General features: G+C 36.0%; 1 protein-coding gene across 2 annotated transcripts in view; it reads left to right on the top strand.

The window, feature by feature from the left end:
- ITFG1 (integrin alpha FG-GAP repeat containing 1) overlaps positions 1 to 20,128 on the top strand; it is an 88,080-nt gene that overhangs the window by 29,726 nt on the left and 38,226 nt on the right. For both annotated transcript variants that reach the window (XM_080410826.1, XM_080410827.1), the window contains exon 9: positions 12,204 to 12,298. In XM_080410826.1, coding sequence (XP_080266952.1) covers positions 12,204 to 12,298 — 95 coding nt within the window. The remainder of the gene's footprint in view (positions 1 to 12,203; positions 12,299 to 20,128) is intronic.

Genomic DNA, 20,128 nt, shown 5'->3' with positions numbered 1-20,128 from the left:
TAGGAAATAAGAGTAGTGCATCAATTTTTTTTCATCTTCCCAGCATTAATTTAAAATAATCAAGACAACAAATAGCTATTTTCTCGTTGAATGAAGTTTTAGAGAACATTGTTTTAGTACCATATTCACTTCAATGTGTAGGAGTAATGAAGGGATATAATTCTAAATTCCATGTTCTTTATGAAATTCAGTCTGAAGGAGGTTGAATAATATACCACCACCACCAAAAAAATCCTCCCTACAGCAAAATAGTTCTGTGTAAGAGTGGCTATACAGTAATTAGTAGGAGGAAAAAAACTTCTAGTGCAAAGGAGGATCTTAGCTGAGTTCTGCTCATGTTCTTTATCATTCCAGTATTTTTAGTTCCGCACTAGTCTAACAATAAAGAGGCAAAATCTCACGCTACTAGAGTAACACTCTATCAGAGTAACATTTACCCACTGTGCTTGTGCTATGTCTGCATATGTTTAGATACTTCAAAAGTTAGGCATTTATTATACAGATCTGCTTGTAGTGAGCTGAAGTTGAAGAAAATGCCTTACTAGAAATTGTTTGTCAGACTTGAACATCTCCTTTTCCGGTTTTCTGTTTCAAAAATGACAAAGTAATGATTGTCTTAAGTCAAAGGAAGTTAAGGTATGATGGTTTGCAGTCTGAAATAGTAATTTGGTTATCTGTAATGGGGCCTGAAAGAGTTTTCATTGCACAACAAATCACAATGGCACAATGAAAACTTAAAATGGGATGCATTAGAAGATACCAAAGTAGCTTTTGCCAAACTGTGTGTCATACAGTAAGCAGAACATACCATACCACGCTCACTCTGCATGCTGCAGGCATCTTGACAGTTGGCACTAGAATGCAGCTGCTGTGACTAGAAACATGTCCAATATACAGTCACAAGCGTGTCAAAGTCTTACTTCTGTGTTGCCTACCTCTGTTTTCTTCTACTATCTCGACATTTTCTGTACCTCATAGCTGATGTGCCAGCCTTGCCACTTGCTAAAGGTCTCAAAGGATTCCATAATTCTCTGTGCTTTCATTCTCTGCCACTTCCCATTTACTTAACTGTGTGCATGTTAGACTGTGGAATGATGTCAGGTCCAGACATGAGCTTGGGGGAATATGTCACTTATCCTGCCACCTTCTTACTTACCCCTACCTTTCTATTTGTGTGCTGTTGCATTTCTGCAGTCCAAGTTTCTAATTTATTGATCATACCTACATCTTAGCAAAACATGAATTGTTTCAAAAGGCGACTTTATTGAACGTTATTTTCTGCTTCCAAGAGTTTTATTTGAAGTACCCTTTCCAGCCATCAGTGTTTACCTGTTGCTTGAAAAAATGTGGGAGCTTTGAATAACATCCTGACTGAGAACCTCTAAAGGCGACTGGTTTTGGATAAGGTTTCCTTTCTTTAAGCAGGTTGAACAACAGCTATCAAGCAGAAATTATTTACATAAGTGGCACTGGAAAAAACAGCGATTAGGTGACTCATGAGAAATTGTCGCAGGTGTTAGTGTAATCTTAGCACCAAGTGTTCCTGAAGTGCTGAAATAATAAAGATTTTTTTTTTTTTCATGAGAAAGAAACACAAATGTATGTTTGTATACATCTACGTATAAATATCTGTAAGGTCGACTACATTTCTGTGTATACGTCTGTGTGTATACCTGTATGTATATTTTAATGGAAAAATTTGCAAAAGCAAGTTTATCTATATCAATATGTTTATGGTAATGTAGTAGACCTTAGACTTCATGTCTAAATTGGAACCTTTAAAATAAGTAGCACTCCCCTCAGTTACATGATAACAATGATTTGTACGTTAACGTGACCAAAGGACAGGGAACAGTTGACAAATTTGTATTGCCCTTTTGAGAATAAGTCAGAAATGCTTTGTGACACATTTGTTACAAATGGCATTTTAATTGATTAAGGTGAGCAGAGCTGGGCACTAGAGAATTCAGCACTTATTTGGCAGACACATTGCTCTAAATAAGTAAGAGCTGTTCATTATTACTTTTTCTATTCTTCTCATGTCACTATGGTAATTGCAGTGCAGTGGTTGCTATAGTAAAAATGATTAATCCTTCGTTGTTGTTATCTGTATGCTAGCAGAGGCTTTTTTTAAGATCTGTTTCTACTGTCTTTAGAGGAAATCATAGATGTTGGCTAGAATCCTGATAAATAATTGTAATTATAACGAGCTTTAATAATTGTCATTTTAAAAAGTGAAAAATTTTGTATTTGTTAAAGAAATTTAAGGATTTCAGTGAGATGCTCTAGAAATCACCAGTTTTTTTAAGCAATGAGATGAATGTGGACCATACTTTGAACACACAAATATACTGTTTTCTTGTTACTTTGAAGATTAATGAAATGTTTTTTAAAGTAGTGACCCAGAAGCAATTAGTATTGAATATTGTGCTGTTTATACAGTCTATTAATTCATTTTTATAGGAATTTAACATTATAACTCCTATTCAGCTATGATTGGTTCAGCTGGATATTGGAGACTGATGAATCATCCTTTGTGATATCTGATCTAAGACTGTAAAAGTGTGGTTAATCAGCCACTGATTTTGCTTAGTTTAGGCAAAGAAATCTGTTGCAGCTTGTATGTGAAGAGAATAGAAAATAGCTTTTTGAAATCGAACTTGCTTATACAGTTGATAATATCCTTCTGAGCTAATACAACACACTCTTTACTTTCTCAAGGTAGCATTTAGCCAACTTGACCTCAGTTCTTTTACTCACCGTTTGTTTTTTTGGCTGCTGCTGTGTCTTTATCTGTGTGGTCTTCCCTAATTTATGAAGTCTGTGTTTATTCCTACTGTGCAAACTAGCTTACTTTTTGACAGAGCATGGATTGGGATTGTTCAAGTTCTGTCTGAGTCTTGTAGTGACATGAACTCAGATGTTTCTGATATTTAAAATCCAATTATCCAACTAATAATCTTAAGACAATCTTCTCTGTTCTCCTCCCTACCAAGCAATTGAACTGCTTCATATATGTTCACTATTTATATGACATGGTAGAAATTATCACTTTTCTCATAGGAAATGATAACTCATTATTGCCAGTTAGTTGTTTACACAGGATAAGAGTGCTTAACCTCTGCATTTTTTTTAAATCATTCATTGCATTGTGCAAAATGCATTTGTTGAAAGATTTTTTTTTTAAAGTAGGGTTTGATTATCCTGCAGCTGGTGATATCTCAAATGCACTGCTTTTCTGCCTGAAGTTGCATTTCAGTTTTGTAGCTTTTAGTTTTGTGTATCAACTTCATTTAACATCTGAATTTATTTATTTTTTTCCTTTTTTTCAGAATGTTGCATTCTCAGATGTAGTAGCTGTGTATCAAAGGAAAAATTGTAATGGTGCATTTCAGTAAATAACCCCTTTATAAAGCAATTGTCTTTTGAGCACTGCACTGTGAAAACATACTCCTGTATGTCCATGCTCCTGTAGTCAGTAAAAGGATTCTCAAAAAACCTTAAGATGCAGGAAGACAGTACTTCTGTGTTTGAAACGCTCTGCATATGAGCAAAACTGTTCTTACTGTGATCAGTTTGGTGAAAAAAAACATAAAAGCTGATGGTAATAAAGAATTCTGAATTACTTTAGATAAGGAAGAAGTTGTTTTAGTGACAGATGTATTTCAGTTCATCTGAAACAGCAGTGCATAGAGACATACCAAGTTAACTGCCACTTGTGTTTTGAGTCCATGAAAGTGTGTTTAAAAGCTAAACCTGTCTTACTTGTTAATTGGTAAACAGCAATGCTGTTCAGTGATACCTTTTCATTTTAATATTTGTCCTATTAGATTTCTGTCATTCTAGAAGAAGATCCTGTATTGAGGTTTATGGCCATAGCTATGTGTTACTCCTTTGCCATTCCTTTAAAAAGACAAACAAAAAAACCCCAAACAAACAAAAAAGTGCAAATTCGTGTTCATTATAAACAATAGATCGTGTTGCTCTACATATGCACCCCATCTGACTGCCTTAGTAACTTAGGACAGGCAATAAGCTGAAGCAATTGTGTAAAGTCCATCTAGGAAACTTCTGAATACAGTGGCTTCAAATTCCTTTATTCATAGTCATCTTTGACCCCTTAGGGAGATTATTTTTCCGTGCATCCATCCTTACTGTACATCCCTGTCATGTAATCATTTAGTATTTACCATCTTTTCATGTCATTCCTTTTGCTGTTTAAAGTGCTGCATTTCCTGATCTTTTAAGTCATCAATTCTGCTATGATATCCACAGAAATCCCACATTTCTGAAATGTTTCCCATCCCCTTGCGACTAAACTGTAGCTGCATACAATTGTGGCAATGGTATTACTGAAAATTCAAGAGGTATTTTCTCTAAGAAAGTTCTTGTTTTCCCTGAATTTGCACAAGATAAATCATAAATAATATTACAGTTGGGATTAAATTGTCTAATTTTGTTAAAGCAAAACACCTTAGAGCATTTTAGCATGTCCTGGAAGCTGTGAGAGTGCTGTGTGATGGGCTGAAACTGGCTGGAGTTACAGCCTTGGATGACCTGTGCTACTCAGTACTCTTAAGTAACTTAATATGTGTTCTTGACTCCCTCACAAATATAAACACTAATTCTGCTATTCCTTTCTCTCCAAGTCTTTATTAGGACTTGGATACGGTGAGATTTTTTTTGTCCACTTAGTTTCAAGCATAGTTCTAAGGCAGCATCCTTTTTGGGGTGGGCGCAGAACCTGTTTCCCATATTTTGCAAAGTCCTTTCACATGTTGCTGACGAATTCTAACATCTGGGAAAGAAATTGATGTTGCCTCATATCAGTTTTTGTCAGTTGGGTTTGTACGTTAAGAATTACTTTGTTTTCTTTCCCGTAATAAAATTAGGAGTGATGTGCGTGCCACTTACTTGTTCTTTGTTGAACTTACTCTCCTCAGGATTGAATTGTTCTTTGACACTGTTCATGGTTAACATAACAAGAACTCCCAACCCAATATTTAGTCATGCAAGTAGCTTGCTTTAATTAATGTTAATCCCCTTCATTTGTTAGCATGTGAAGGTTTAATGCCATATGAGCTTTCAAAATGCATAACATTTGATAGTTCCAAACTGTACAGTTTTCAGCAGAAAATACAACAGGTATTTCAGTGCTATTTCTTGTTTAGTGTGCAGAGGAGGGGTGTCTTATTTTGTATTTAATCTAACTTCCTTTTCCTGCTTGGATTCCGGTTAGTACATTTGATACAGTCTTTCTATTTAAGGTAGAAGACCACACTGTTGGATCAGAGGCAGCCTGGAAGTCTCTTTGCACAGTTTGCTGGCACGCTGTGTTTAAATGCTTTTCTTGCAGTGGAGGTGTGAATATGGATTCTTTGGAAGGATATAGACAGACTTACAGTCAGGATTGATTTAGTGTGAAGGAAAGCGTTACAAGGTTTTCTTTAATGTCCACAGAACTCTGAATCACGTGAGAGCTCTTTGCATCTGTTTTTTGAAGTTATGATTCACTTTTTCTAGAAGCAGCTGACACCGATTCTTTTAATAATGCATAATTATCTTAGTAATTTATTATAATTGTCTCTGTCATTACCATCTCATTGAACACCTAAAGGCAGAGAGTGACAAAAGAATTCTAATCATTTTATTACTTCAGAAGATAAATTTAAGATAATCAGCTTTCAAACAAAATGAAGTTTTGTTTGAATATCAAACTCAGTTGTACTGGTTGTAGTCGTCTTGTTTTGAGCACTACCATAACAGGGCTTTTTTTCTCATTTTCTTACTGTTCTTTAGAACTTTAAATGGAAGGCTCATGAGAACGGAGAATGAGAAGTGTGCAAAGCCGTGAGGGAGAGATGCTAGCAAGCTATATGCATGGAGAAAGAAAAAGCACATAAAGCTTCATTAGGATGTATTGTATTAAACAAGAGATGCCTTACGCTTATTTGGAAATCAACAGCAGAGAAAAACTTCTTGTCTTTTATTGTACTATGTTGAGGACTTGTTTTTCTCACCTTTTTGAAGGGAACTGTGAAAACTACATCGATGGAAGGTCTGTAATAATACAGGGACCATGGCTAATTTAGAATGTGTATTCTCAAGAGAGAACAGTAGGTGCTCAAGGCACGAGGACTTGTGGTATATGAAAGTGTCTTGCTTTTGTGTAGCATGAGGTTCGGAATTATGAAAGCTAGACTGTTCTCACTGCCTTAGCCTGCATAGTTAGTTTGTTTCTATTTTCCAGAAAACAATTTCTTTTTAACACAACTGTAGGAAGTTATAATAATCGGTCTATCATCTCAAAAAAAAAAAAAAAAAAAGTTGATTCAATTTTTGGTTTTACATGAGCAAAAGTAAGATTACACTGCAGCAGAACTATGTAGCTGTTTAAAAAGATTTGGAGCATACACCCAGTGAAAGCTGTTTTGCTCTTCTTAACTACAACTTTATCTTGCTGTATTAGAAAACAGTTTTGAATTGAGTGATCACAGTACTTGTCATTTTCCCAGGTTCTGTTCTACTTTCAGAGCCCCTGTTGGAAAGTAAATTGTACAAGCATGTGCAATGAATCTAATAACCCTTGAACCTGGTTGCAAAATACCACTTATCTGACACCTTTTTCTTTTTTAAAGGAATTTGATGATTTGGATCAGATATTTTTTGCCTGTGTTTACTCATGCTAAGTAAATTATATGCGTGTTTGCTTTAAAAGCATGTCTCTGATACAGCTTAGATGGGAAGAAGTTCATTATGTATGTAACTTTTTTTTTTAAGAGTGTAAAAGAACGCCATAATTCATCAGCAGTCTTTGTTAAAAAAAAATACCACCACAGTTTGGTAGTGGAAGGTTACTATTGTGACCTGTTGCAGGTTACAATACTATTGTATTGTAGGTCCTGCTGCCTATTTGCATATTTAGCCTAGTTACTTCATAGGTATTTCTCTTTAATTATGGATGGATGTAGGTGATAAGTTATGAGACAGAATTGACTTGAGTTTGGGTTTGTTGGGGTTTTTTCCCATCACAAAAGATCTATGCCAATGTGAAATGATAATCCAGTTCAAACTGAAAGGGCTAAAAACTAATAGACCTGCTGCAGCAATTTCTTAAACATCAGAGCTGAAACTACACAAACCCTAGTGCCACCATTACAAATTAGCAGACAGCACAACATCTACATGAGGATGCGCAACTCAATGAGATGCCGGGACCTCACGGTCGATGCATCTCTTGGAGTAGCTGCTGAGACAGTTTGCTGTTTGTGCATTTGTTTTAAAATGTGTTTATGCTACAGTACATTAGCATTGCATTTTGAATATATATCACTTTTTAATAACATCATGTTGTTCTTCTGATTTACAAGTTTTTTGCTGCTTTCTCCCACTCAAATTTACTTCTAGAACAGATTGAAAAAATGTGAGATGGTTTTTTTGCAACTGTGAACATTCACAATCAATGTTAAAGCTTCAGCTGCAAGTAATTTTTCTCATACAATCTCTGTGTATGAGGTGGGCTCCCAGTGGTCTGCACAATCTGTCTTTTTGCTTACTCTTGTTCTGGATTGGATTGCTAGCACTTTGCAGGCATGGCCAAGTGTTGGATAGGCGGTTTGGTATCTATGGTTGCTCTTTGAAATACAGTGAACAGTACAGAAATACAGTAAGTAATGATGCTCACGTGATTCCTAGATGGCATAAGACTGCTAATTCTGTCTTTATGTATTTTGATATAAGTACAGATTTGCAGCTGATGAGTATGTGGGACTGTTCTTTTTCTAGCCTTTTCCACTGCCTATAAAATTGATCTTTTTTAACCCTGGAGTTCGTCAGTATCACAGTCAAGCCAGAATCGTGTTGAGAACGTGCAGGCTAACGGTTCAGTTTATGTTTGTATGTCAAACATGCTTTAAGTAGAGCGGTGCTAGCAAAGGACATTTGCAGTACGGAGTATGTTTAGCCACACCTAGTGCTACAAATTACGTTGAAATTACAAGTCAGGATAACCTTGAGATTTCCAGCAACTTAGACTGAGATTGTTTAAAATCTGTGCGGTAATAGAAAGACAGACTAGTAGCCTCTAGGAACCGAGTGAAAACTCCAGAGGATCTGCCGAAATACATTGCCTAGGTAGACCTAGGCTGAAGTACATTATTAAAGGCATGTTACGCAAGGTATCTTTTTAAAATGTGAAACTAGTGCAGCTCATTTCAGCCGGTCTGATGGGTTCATCCAGCCATTGTCACCGATGCATATTTTCTCACCTATGAATACCTAATTGCACTGGAGCAGATGTGAAAATTATATTCCTTTTTAATTTCTGTCTTCCTCCTCCTTTGTGGAAGAACTGAAATTCAAGATTAGAGTTTAAAATTGAAAGATGTTTATTTTAAATTGAGATTGAAACTGGGTATGAAGATGAGAAGAGCTAGCATTATAGGTCCAGGTTTGTTGTTAGTGAGATTGAGCTCTTCTATGAGCAGCTTCTGGGATTATTTTTTTGTGTGTGGTCTTCAATATCAGGAGAGTTGTGGCAAAGGTTTGTATTTCAGTGGGTGCTTCCAAGATAAGAATCAGATAAGGATGTAGAATAATTTTTACTTTCTTTACAAACTGGGAAGGCTGCTGCATCAATTTGTTGGCTTCACGTAGTGCTTTTAACAAAGCTTCAGAAATACAGGAAACTTATTTCTAGTTATTATGGATGAGGGTGGTTTAAAATGGCAATGAATAGTGAAACAGTTCCTGCTTCAGCTTTGTGCTTAGGGCTGTGGTTTGGGTAGGTTTTTTTCTTCTTGGGATTTTTGAACAAAGATTGATGCAAGATTTTCATTTAAATAAATTATTCTACAGTTTTAGCTGATATTCTAGGTGAGTTTTATCCTTATTCTTTTTTCTTTTTGTAAAAAAATATAACTGCTGCAGTTGATCTGTAAAATGTTACCATTTCTGACAGTCTCTGATTTTTCTTCAGAAAACTGCTTTTGATCAGGTAACCTCAACAGTAAAAGATGGATCTGTAGATCATAAGATGTGCATTAGAAAAAAAAGTAGAGAAGTAGTAAGAGATAATAGTACGATAGAGATGAAGAATGTTGGGCTTTCCTTCTTTTGATTGCTACTTTTCTGTAGTACAGTATTTAACTAATTGTGGGGGGTTTTTAAACTACTCTGCTACAACTCAGACGGTGTTTTTTCACTGATGCCATGTTTCCAGGTAATTTCAGACATCTATGCCTAAGACAAATGTAATTATGCTTGCATCTCATTTCTTTGTTATCCTTAAATTCAGCTGAGCACAGAGTGTAGAAAAATGAACCAACCAAAACAACAACAACCAAAAAAAAACAAAAACCCAACCAACCAACAACAAAAAAACAACCATGAACAAAACCAACCAAAGATAGGTATCTCTATCTGAAAAACTTTTCAAGGGTGGGTACAGCAATAATTCAAGATCTAGATGAGTTCAAGAATGATTCCTCAGACTCCTCATCTTCAGATTTTTTTCTTGACAAAATCTATTTTCAAAACAAACTTTTTTCTTAAAACTATGCTATAAATTTCCAACAGATTTTTCTCTTACCTAACAAATTTATTTTTTAACTATATTTAAATATATGTTATACAGAATTGGAGAGAAATTACAACTGAAAACATGACCCTGTACTAAAAGTTACATAAATGGACCCGTAGGTTCTAGTCAAAGGAATTGGGGGAACTGTGTCCTTCCAATATGGAATATATGTCATATTATTTGCAGTTGCAGGGGCAAAAGTATGTTGTTTGATGCATATTTACCTTCTATTCATTCATTGATTGTACTGTATTATTTTAATCAAATCTTACTCTTAAACTTGTAATTTATCTGGAACACTTGCATCTGTAAGGTGGTGGCATTGTATTGAATTATGTGAAAGTTCCATCCTCTTACAGCCCTGTAGTTTCGTTATTCCTCAAAGCTACATAGATTTACTTTTTTTTTTCCAATATATTGCAGCATTACTGAACGTTAATTATCAAGATTATCAAACTGAGTTATCAGCATAACAAGATGAATGTTCAGAGTTTAATTAGAATCAAACATTTTATATTCTCCTCTGCTCCATAGCGTAATTTAAAATGAGAACATCCTTGTCCTTTTCTCACAAAGAGCAAGAAAAGAGTTAGTATTTGAAGGTTCTTTGTCCTCATGTGTTATTGAAAATCTTCTAAAATTACTTTGGACTGAAACTTCTGTTAAATGTGATTAAAATGTGATTAGGGCTTAATTTAAATTTTATATTCACAGAACACTTCCGTGTCTGCAACTTAATTCTATTCTAGGAAACCCTTCAATATTGCCACAGTTTATAATTTGCAAATTGAGCAGTTTCTCCCATTTTAAGTTTAGGAAAAGCCTGCAGTCTAAACAGTATTTAATTGTGGTTCATGTAAGCAAAATTAAAGTAAATAACGTTTTTTAATTGTTATTCTTGAATGATGCAGAAGGAGAACAAACAGCTTCAGAAACTGGTGCTGATTTCAAACTGGTTGAATTCAGTAGTTGCTGTGTTAGTTGCTCTATGCAGCGGTAGTTTCCTTTCCCATCTCTTTGGATGCAAAACTTACTGGATTTCTATCCCCTAGGCTACTCAGCATCCAATATTGTCTATCTTTGATAACAGAACTGCCGTGATGATTTGGGAGGGCTTTAGTGGTGAGGTAAAATAATTCACCAGGCAGATGGGATGTAGGAGGGTGCTAAAGGTGTTTAGCTTTGTCATAGCTTTGTCACTTGGAGATATTTGGGGAAGTCTGGTATTTTCATCCCTCCTCCTCCCCCTTGTAACACTACTTTCCATCTCCCAGCTTCCTTATGTAATAAGGGGGGGAACCTAGAATACTTAACTATGCACAGAGAGAGAGGTACACACACGCTAAAAGGAGGTTCAGCTTCCTAGAAATATAATTTGGCAGGCTGAGAAAGCATTTCTTAGAGTACAGGTAAAGTTTGATGGAATGTTTAGGCTGTGGTCGGTAGTATATTGGGAAATGAATATGGGATTCAATGACTTTGGCAGATGGTCTAGGTTTTGCATATTAATGAAGGAGACTTCATTAAGCAACTTTACAAAATCCACTTAAAATATTAATACCAAGCTCCTCAGAACTGTATGGGCTAAGGGGCAATTTGAAAATATGATTTTTTTATTACGATATGAGCTTTGATTTCATAGCTAGGAAAAGCGGATTCCTGAAATTTTCCTGAGCTGGGGCATACCATCTCTCGAGCAGGTCAAGTCTGGTTATACTCAGGACTTGCAGCAGTAGTCATTAATGCAGCAATTAGATCTGCTGCTTTTTGGCTGCTTACATTCAACTGCTTCTCTGTTCTTCCTTCTCAGCCCGTACAAGGTAACTTCTGGTGGTCTCCCTCCGAGTGGGGAGGCAGTGTATTCCTGAATATGCTAGGCAGGGCTGCAAAGCCAAAATGTGAACATAGGGATTTCTCCTGGAGTACATAATGAGCAGTTCATTGATTTCTGCCTGCCTCCCCGCCCCCCCCTCCCCCCCCGCCATGCTCTGTCTGTCAGAATTCTGGATGCAAATTGACATTGCTTGTTTAAACATTAAAAGATCATTATTCTGCTAAAGGTTTTAGTAATACATGGATTAAAGGTGCTTGAAGAGTATTTTTTTGAAACCTGTAAATTACTCAATTTGCCTAATTCCCGGAATTTATTAGCCATTGCGTCAGTCAACTTACAGATTAAAATATTACATGTGACTCATGAGTCTTCTTAAAGTCTTGCTTGACAGCACAAGAGTTTAAAACTAGTTCAGAAAATTAAATAAGTTTGTATCGTGGACTTGTGATGGTGGATTTATATTAAAGATAATTTTCTTCCCTATGAAACACAGGGACTGAGTAAATTACTAAGCACTTATTCTTCTAAATATATCACATTATCTTTAGAAATAAATTTTAAAACTTTCTTTATATTCAGGGTCAAGATGAAAATACATCAACAAAGAAAATCTTCAAACGAAAGACCCAAATTAGATTATTAGTTTAAGGATTTTGAAAAGGTCTACTTTTATCTCATGTAATTTTTCACATTTTAAAAAATAATAAATTACAGCTGATTATCTCTTGCAAACAGGGTTTCTGATTTTGCAAATATAAAGCTGAACAGTCTTTTTTTCCTCTTTGACAGATGGGGACGGACAAAGTGAACATTTGTTACCAGTCTGTGAAGATAAAAAATGTCAAAAAAGTGCCATCTACTTAACTAAGATAGGAATGAAACAGGTATTGTGAGTTTGGAATTGCAAAGACAAAGGAAAATACTGTGCGTTATGAAATAATATGATACAGGAAAATGATTTTTCAGGAAAGAAAAATTAAACTTCCTCACTGGTGATTATTTCATATAAGAGACTTTTATTTGTTTACTTATTACCTACCTAAAAAAATATGGGTTTGGTGGAACAGGTTGCATACCCAGAATTCTATGTAATGGATAATTCTACTCAAGAAAATTACAGGTGTTTCCAGTGAGTCGCTTTCTTGGTTACAAAACACTGCATTCTGAGCACCACAACTGCCCTAGCACAAGATGGAGATTTGTGCTGAGAGTTGGAAGCAGATCTAATTAATTCAAATAAGCTTCTTCAGTTTAAATAAGGGAGTTTTATGTTTTTTAAAAAAAATAAAATATATGTACACACACACACATATAAATATATGAAGTCGAAACAGCCCACGCTTCTTACCCCTTATTTCTGCTGTCTTTGATTGTTATTAATTAAGTTTCCAAATGGTATATGAAGACTTGTTTAGGCTGTTTCTTCAGAACGGGTTTCTATTAGACTATTTCAGCTTAGTTTGGTCGTGACGCTACTTGTTTTGAGAGGCATGGTCATAATTCATGTAATGGATTACTATATATCCATTTATTTTAAAGCGTGTGCTGATCTGTTTTAAGTATTTACAGTGCCTTGTTTTTTGGTAAAGTTACAGCTTATGATAAATTAACCTAATGTTTGTTTGATGCCTTAATAAATGTTTTTACTAAATTGATATTTAGCAATGTAAAGCTAAAGGCCAAGGTGACCTATAAAGTACTTGCTTATACCCGACAGCAAAATCCACTGTAGTGTACTTACAGAAATGTATAATGTATGCCATACGTGTTCCTAACCTGGTTATGAATGGCTGATTATTCCTTTCCTGACAAATTAAAAGTAGATTTTTTTTTTCATGTAAGTTGTACCCTCTCTGAGTACTACTTGGCCCAAGCCAAGTTTATAGCGTAGGTTTTCTTGTTTAAGGAATTAGACTTTCTAGAATACAGGCCATAGCATATTTCCTATTAGTGAGAAAATCACTCCGTATTGGAAAGGAAATCACGCAGTTACCAGTCAGTTACAGAAGTATAACTAGGATGGGATATACCATGAGTGTAAGCAAACGTAACACTAAATTTGGTAATGTATCTCTTTCAGCCTTCTAATCTTAGCATCTCTGTTCTTAAAAAAGGATGTTTTCCTGTGCACGCATTGTTTAGTTGTTTGTGGGTTGGTTTTACTGTTTTGTTTTTGTGGCGGGGGGGTGTTTATTTTTACATTAATTCCTTGTGAACCCAGAATAGAGACAATGGATTTTAATGCTGCTGGATACACAGTGTTACAGTGAAGTTTGATTTACAGGTCATATAGCCTTTGTATAAAACAAGTGGATGCTCGATTCATGATACTTGCATTGCTTTCTGGTCAAAGGGGAGAACACAGGCTTCTAATAATACGCTGGTCATATTTCTGTAACAAGCTGCTTAGATTGCACTGTTGAGTAGTTGAGGTGCTCTTACATCAAAAGGCAACTGCTCTTTAGCTCTACAATTAGTTCCTCACTCTTGATAATATAAGAAGTAAAAGACGTTTGAGTTTTTCTGCTCAAGTAAATTTGAGACAGATATTCTCAATGAAAGTCATTTCACTGTAGAAAATCAGCCACACACAAACAGCATGTGCCATTGGGAGGTACGAAGCTGTTACTTGTGAGTAGCAGATGACTGGGCAGTGCACTACTGAAAAGTTACATTATCTGTGTTCATTTCTGGAAGAAAGTGCTGCAGTAGTGGCAGAGGAAAGTGTGGGCAATTTGCATAATATCAGATTTTTTTCAGAGTCGAGTCGTTTATTATAACCTGCTCAGAAGTAACATTGCACGTAGGCCATTTTTCTGTTTGTTCATTATTTCATTTTTCTGATAGAGGTCAAACTAATTACAAATACAAACAGATTTTTAACATACCACTTTTGATAGTCATCAATATATTTAATTTTTATACTTGATTTAGCAATTTCACTGTATAGTCTCACTCTTAAAATAATTTCCAAGACAATTAAATTTGAGGTAAAAATTAGCAGCCAAATATTGTCACTTCATTTTAAAAAGTGAGGTATCCAATAGATTCTCATTCTGCTAGAAAAAAAAAAAGTATTAAAAAGTATTAAAAGTTACCTAGAAACGTTAAAGCAATTTTCCCTGCATATTTTTAGAATTACTTTTTAATTAAAAATGACAGTATCAAATGGCATGCAATAATGACTTGTTCTGGCCTAACCTTTTTGAAGAATTATATCTAGAACACTCTTTTCTTCCACTCTTAGACTCATCTAGAGGTGATGGACCTTTTCCTTTTAAAGCATTTCCTTTTCCATTCTGAAACAGTGGAAAATGTCAGTATCTTCATTCCTATGTCTGCAGTTTTTCCCATGTGTTGCATGCCTCCCTCAGGTAGAAAACTATTCAAACATCTTACTTCCCATATTTATTTTCAAGTCAAAAAATTTTAATTTCACTGAATTTGTTCATTGTGAGATTAGATGACCCAGCTTCCAAGCTTTGACTAAATAAGTTGATCTTCATGAGAAATGATAGGCATAAATCCAACATAGTGGGATCAATTCCTTTAGTTTATTTAATAACTTTATAATTTTAAGGAAATAATAATGAGTCCTTGGGCAGAATGTTTCAACAAGGGATCCTCTTGAAACAGGTTCTTTGGGGAGCAGGTAGGTAATTATAACGAGTCTATGGGAAACTGAGAGATTGCAAGTCTTACTGAAAAAGTAGATGTTATATATCCATTATCTCTGTTCAGTTTTTGCTGTAGGGTTTTGTGTGTGGATTTGCTTGGGTTTTTTAAGTTGAGAATGTAGCAAATAAATCTGATTTTCAGAAATTTATTTTTTATTATTTTTTAAAAGAAAATTAGTGATCTCAGCTCTGAAATACCATAAATTAGATGACTCTTACAAAAAATATTTTGACTGTGGTAACTGGACCTGGTTCTGTCCTTCTTGCTTGTTTGTTCTGTCGTTTGATGAAACCAAACGAAAATGAGTTAATACAGTTCCATGGTAGGGTATGATGCATTGGGATGAAATGCATAGCAATCAGGTGCTGTGGAGAGGCGTGCAATGGAGTCGTTCTGGTGAGATCTTTGATGTCTGTCAGTCTACAGTGTAATTCTCATTGTCTTTGGCACAGCTGGATGGCTACTGGAAAGCCAAGCAGATCTAGGAGAATTATTTCAAGAGTGATCTTTCACCGCAAGTTTTAATTTATTTAATGATTTAATCTTTATAAGTATTAGAAATATCTCAGATAAATTTTCTTCTTTTGGATGATGGAGCAAAAGCAAAGGCCAACAAAATACATGAGTGACTTAAGGAGATACAGACCTACTAAGGTTTTAAAAAAATTTGAATGTTTCCATAGCAACAGAATTGCTGTCAGATCTGAAGTAGAATCTCATAAGCAGTTTCAGATGGTGGCAGGTGTTAGGACACCTCAGACTTCTTTAAATTCACCTGCAACAGCTACAGACTAATCTGCTAGCTGATTTAGATATCTTATCTAGATTCTGAAAATTAGACTGAGTTCTCCCTGAAATTTTTTTTTAAAGTCCCTGGTACTGTTTATTGTAGAAACTCGAGATATTATGATATTCTTAGAGATGACTAATCTTTCTTTTAATTATGCCAGTATTCAGTGTGATTTTTCATTAGTTTCCTGAGGCGAACAGTATTGTTTCAGTCCCTTCATTTGAGAGTTTCTTTGTGGGCTTGATGATTCGTATAACCTTTCTCTGTACAATAAAAAGGTCATGGCTTTATTCCTCTTATAAATCTAGCAGCTCTGGAGCAGAACACAGCAGTGCATCCTACAGCCAACCACAGGTCTTTGTGAAGTCATTCCCTAGGCTAGAGAGGTGTGTGACAGCATTGATTATCAGCTGCAGTTGGTTAGTGTTAGAAGTTCTTCTTCGTTCCTCTAGAACAGCATAAAGCAAGGCAGAGGGGACTGCAGTTGCTGTAGTCTTCATAAATCTGATTCTGCAAGATCCTCTCATCATTTCTAAGTTGCTCATCTTTCTCAAAGCAGCTGTGGGGCTGTGAGCCATGTTCTAGCATCAAAACAATGACTTACTGGTTTGCTTACATTTTTCTGTCTTGCTAAATCAATGTTGGTGATTGTTGTCTTCCAGGCTTTGAGCACCATAAGTAATGGTGCAATGTATAGGTAATTTACTTAGTTTATTTTTATGCAATAGCAGCTGCTCAACTGTATATGGAATTTAGGTGACCTTCATACACACAGAGAGCCTAATGTATCCTGAAATTATGGGATTTATTTTTTATGTGCAGCTGAACTACAGCGCACATGTACAGTAGAGAGGGAGCCCCCAGGGGAAAGGGCTTCTGTTGCTGTGGCCAGTTCTTTCAGGCCACTCTTAAGACTTATCTTTCTGTAGAATGGGATAGTGTTTGTCATAGAAAGGAGGAGAAACACTGACATTTCCAGAAGACGTATTGGCCAAGAATGGGCTACCAGTTTCCAAATACATCTGACTCACAGCTGGCTCCCTGCCTGTGTTAGGTGGTCCGGGTGGGCAGCTGGCTGCTTGGGCCGTTTGTGCTTCATAGGTTTCTGGAAATATTTTAAAAGTTGAGATGTGTTAATCCCAGAGTTTTGGCTCAAAGACCTTGCTAACAGGCTTTAGAGTAAGAGAAATGCCTTTCCTAATGTATAGAAGAATGCGGCCTTTGAAGGGATGAGCCCTTTTCAAGTCATGGGGTGAGTGCAACTAGTTTTAACTTTTTTTTCAACTGCCTGAGATCTTTTTCAAAATGAAGAAGATGCTGTTTTCACAGGGCAGTAAACCATTCTGTCTTGTACTTGAAAAACAAATATTTAAAGTTTGAAAACAAATTTTTCAAGCACGTAAATAAAGATACTTTTCTTATTTTAGCCCACAAAAGCATTGATTGAAGGAGTAAAAATATCTAAAGAAGTGTTTTAAGTAATGATATTAGTGGTGCTATGCAATGGAATTTAACCAAAAGGGAAGAAGTAAATCTTTTACTTCTGCAACTGAATCTTATGTGTTCATTTAAATTTTCTGTTAGATAGACTCATTCTATTTTTCAGTATGTTTTTTCATCTGATCTAGGTAACAGAAATCATGTGATCAGAAAACAGCAAAAAATAACTTTGTGTGTCCTCATTATACCCAGCTATTTCTATCTTAGAGTGAAAGGAAAAAAAAAATCAGGTTTAGACTTTTTTTTCCTGTTAAAATAGTTACAGCAAACATTAAGTTTAAAGTAAGTGTCTGGATTATCAAACACAGAATAAGCAGGAGATTTATATTAGTGACAAACGTATTTTCATTTTTTTGCCTTCCGTACTGAAACGTATGTCCTGAGGCACATGAACAATTAATTTTGCATTACATTATGCAATACTGCTGTTTATAATAGAAATATACAGAATTAGTTTCTGAAAAAATGTGGATTACTCTGAATTTAAACTATCAGAGTAGGTTACCTGTGGTGCTCTGAATGTGCCCTGGTTACATGTCGAACAAGACTTGTGTTTGTGAAATGCTTTGCAGCTGCTGTTATAAAAGGTTTTATTCTACTAATTCAACTGATTCAGCGGGATGGATGAATCTCACTCTGTAGCGTGTACAGCGATGATGCACAAACTATAGGTGCAGTAGCAATAGGTGATATTTCTCTTTTGCTCACCTATTGGTTTATATCTCTGCATTTCATTGCAGACCTTGTGATTGTAAAGTTGCTTTCTGTGAATCACTCTTAATAGAGTAAAAACAGAACACAAATTCAGATTTGTGACTAAAAATTAATTTTTAATTTGGTTTCTTTGCAATAGTGTTACCATACATGGGAACATTTACAAAGCATATGATGGATATAATTGGATTTCATTGCAATGACTGTGTGAATAATACCGTGTAAAGTAAAAACTGTATTGTATTTCATGGTTCTGATTTCAATCAGTGTTTTTTGAAATCACAGTCTTTTGCAGTAGTATTGTTTCATCTGTCTTCTGCATGACAAAATAAGTGCTAAGAAATATTACCTTTTGAAAAAATTCCCTCAGATTAAGTCTTTTTTTTTTTTTTTCATAGTTTTTTCTAAACCTTGAGCAGGTAACAGTAACTAAATAGGCATGCATATGTGGGGGGCAGGGCGTGAGGTAAAAGTGTGTTTGATTTCAACTTTGAGTTTTCATCAGGAGTGTTGTAGATCATCACTGCAGTTCACATGTCCCCACTTACACAGGCAGACGTGAACTAAGTATATGCAGTGTCTGGCAGAAATGTTCCAGGCTTCAAAGCCATCTGTGATACCCAAACAAAGTTGACCTTTGTGCATTTTTTAATAATTGGGGGGGGGGGGGCTTTGTAATATGCATGTGGTTGGTGTGGGATAGGGACCAGTCAGTGTGTTGCACACAAATTGCTGCGTGGCAGGAATGTTGTTGATTACTTGATTGTGTTAGTGAGAGGGAGTCTTTCCACAGCAGGAAATTATGCTGTCAGGGATCTCAGTCTGGTTCCTGAAGTAGCTAAATTAAGGCTTGGATGAGAGACATTTAAGATGCTGTTAAGTGCTTCTGATACTGGCGATAGAGATCCTTCAAGATAGCACCCTTCTCTCCTTTTGAAGGCATTGTCAGTTAGTTGACATGTAAAATTATTTCTGGCTTTTAAAATGGCACTGAATTTTTCTGTAGCATTGAAATGTTAACCCTGGTACTTCAGCTTCATACCAACTTGTGAAATTAATTTGATTTTAATTAAGATAAATTCCTGTTTAGCACCTCTGCAGCACTTCGTGGAAAGTAAGGGCAGATAGATTCCATTTCTTGTCCTGGAGAAATTACACTTTGCATTTCTTTTGTACTTTCAGTTTCATACTGTAATCTTAATTTCTTATCAAACAGTTTGGTATCTGGTGCTGCCGGGGAAATAGGAGGGGAACAGAAGCTCTTGAACTTCTAAATATCCATGAATAATAGAATCATTCAAGCTGAAATGAACCTTAGGAGATCCAGCCCCCTGCTTTGAGCAAGGGCAACACTGAATTCAGACCATGTTGTTTAGAGCCTTGTCCTGTTAAAACTTTGAAAAACCCCAATGACAAAGATTCAGTAGCTTCTAGGGCCTCTTTCCTAGTTCAACTTGTTTGTTTGTTGGCCGTTGTCTCTTGTTCTTCTGCCGTTTATCTCAGTAGAGAGCCTGGCTCCATCTTCTCAGTTATCTCCTTGCAGGTATTGGAAGGCTGCTGTCAGCCCCCGCCTTGCAAATTCTTCTGTTCTCCAGGCTGAACAAGCCCTAGGCTCTCAGCCTGTCCTTTGAGTACATAAATATTCAATGCCTGACCGTCTTGGTGACCCTTCTGTCTGAACACAGTAATATTCTCAAATCTTTCTTGAACCATGGAACACAAAAGTAGACGGAGAATCTACATGCAGAATAACAAGTGCTGAATAAAGAGAAATAATCGCTCGCCTCAATCAGCAGGAGCATAGGCAGCAGTCATAGTGCAGTATGCTGTTTTGCTGTCACAGCTGCCACACTTGGCTTTATCTTACTGTCACCGGGACCCACGTATCTTTTTTAGGAGAGCTGCTAGCCAGCCTGTATCATTGCAGGGGTTTACTTCCCTGTGCACGATTTTCTTTGCTGATTGTTATGAGGTCCCTGTTCACCCATTCTTGGCTTTCTAGGTCCCCTCGAATGGCCATCCTGTCTTGAAG

Source organism: Falco punctatus (genome assembly GCF_963210335.1).
Source record: "Falco punctatus genome assembly, chromosome: 14".
Taxonomy (NCBI): domain Eukaryota; kingdom Metazoa; phylum Chordata; class Aves; order Falconiformes; family Falconidae; genus Falco; species Falco punctatus.
The sequence above is the reverse complement of the archived record's forward strand: the minus strand, read 5'-3'. Positions and strand labels throughout refer to the sequence as shown.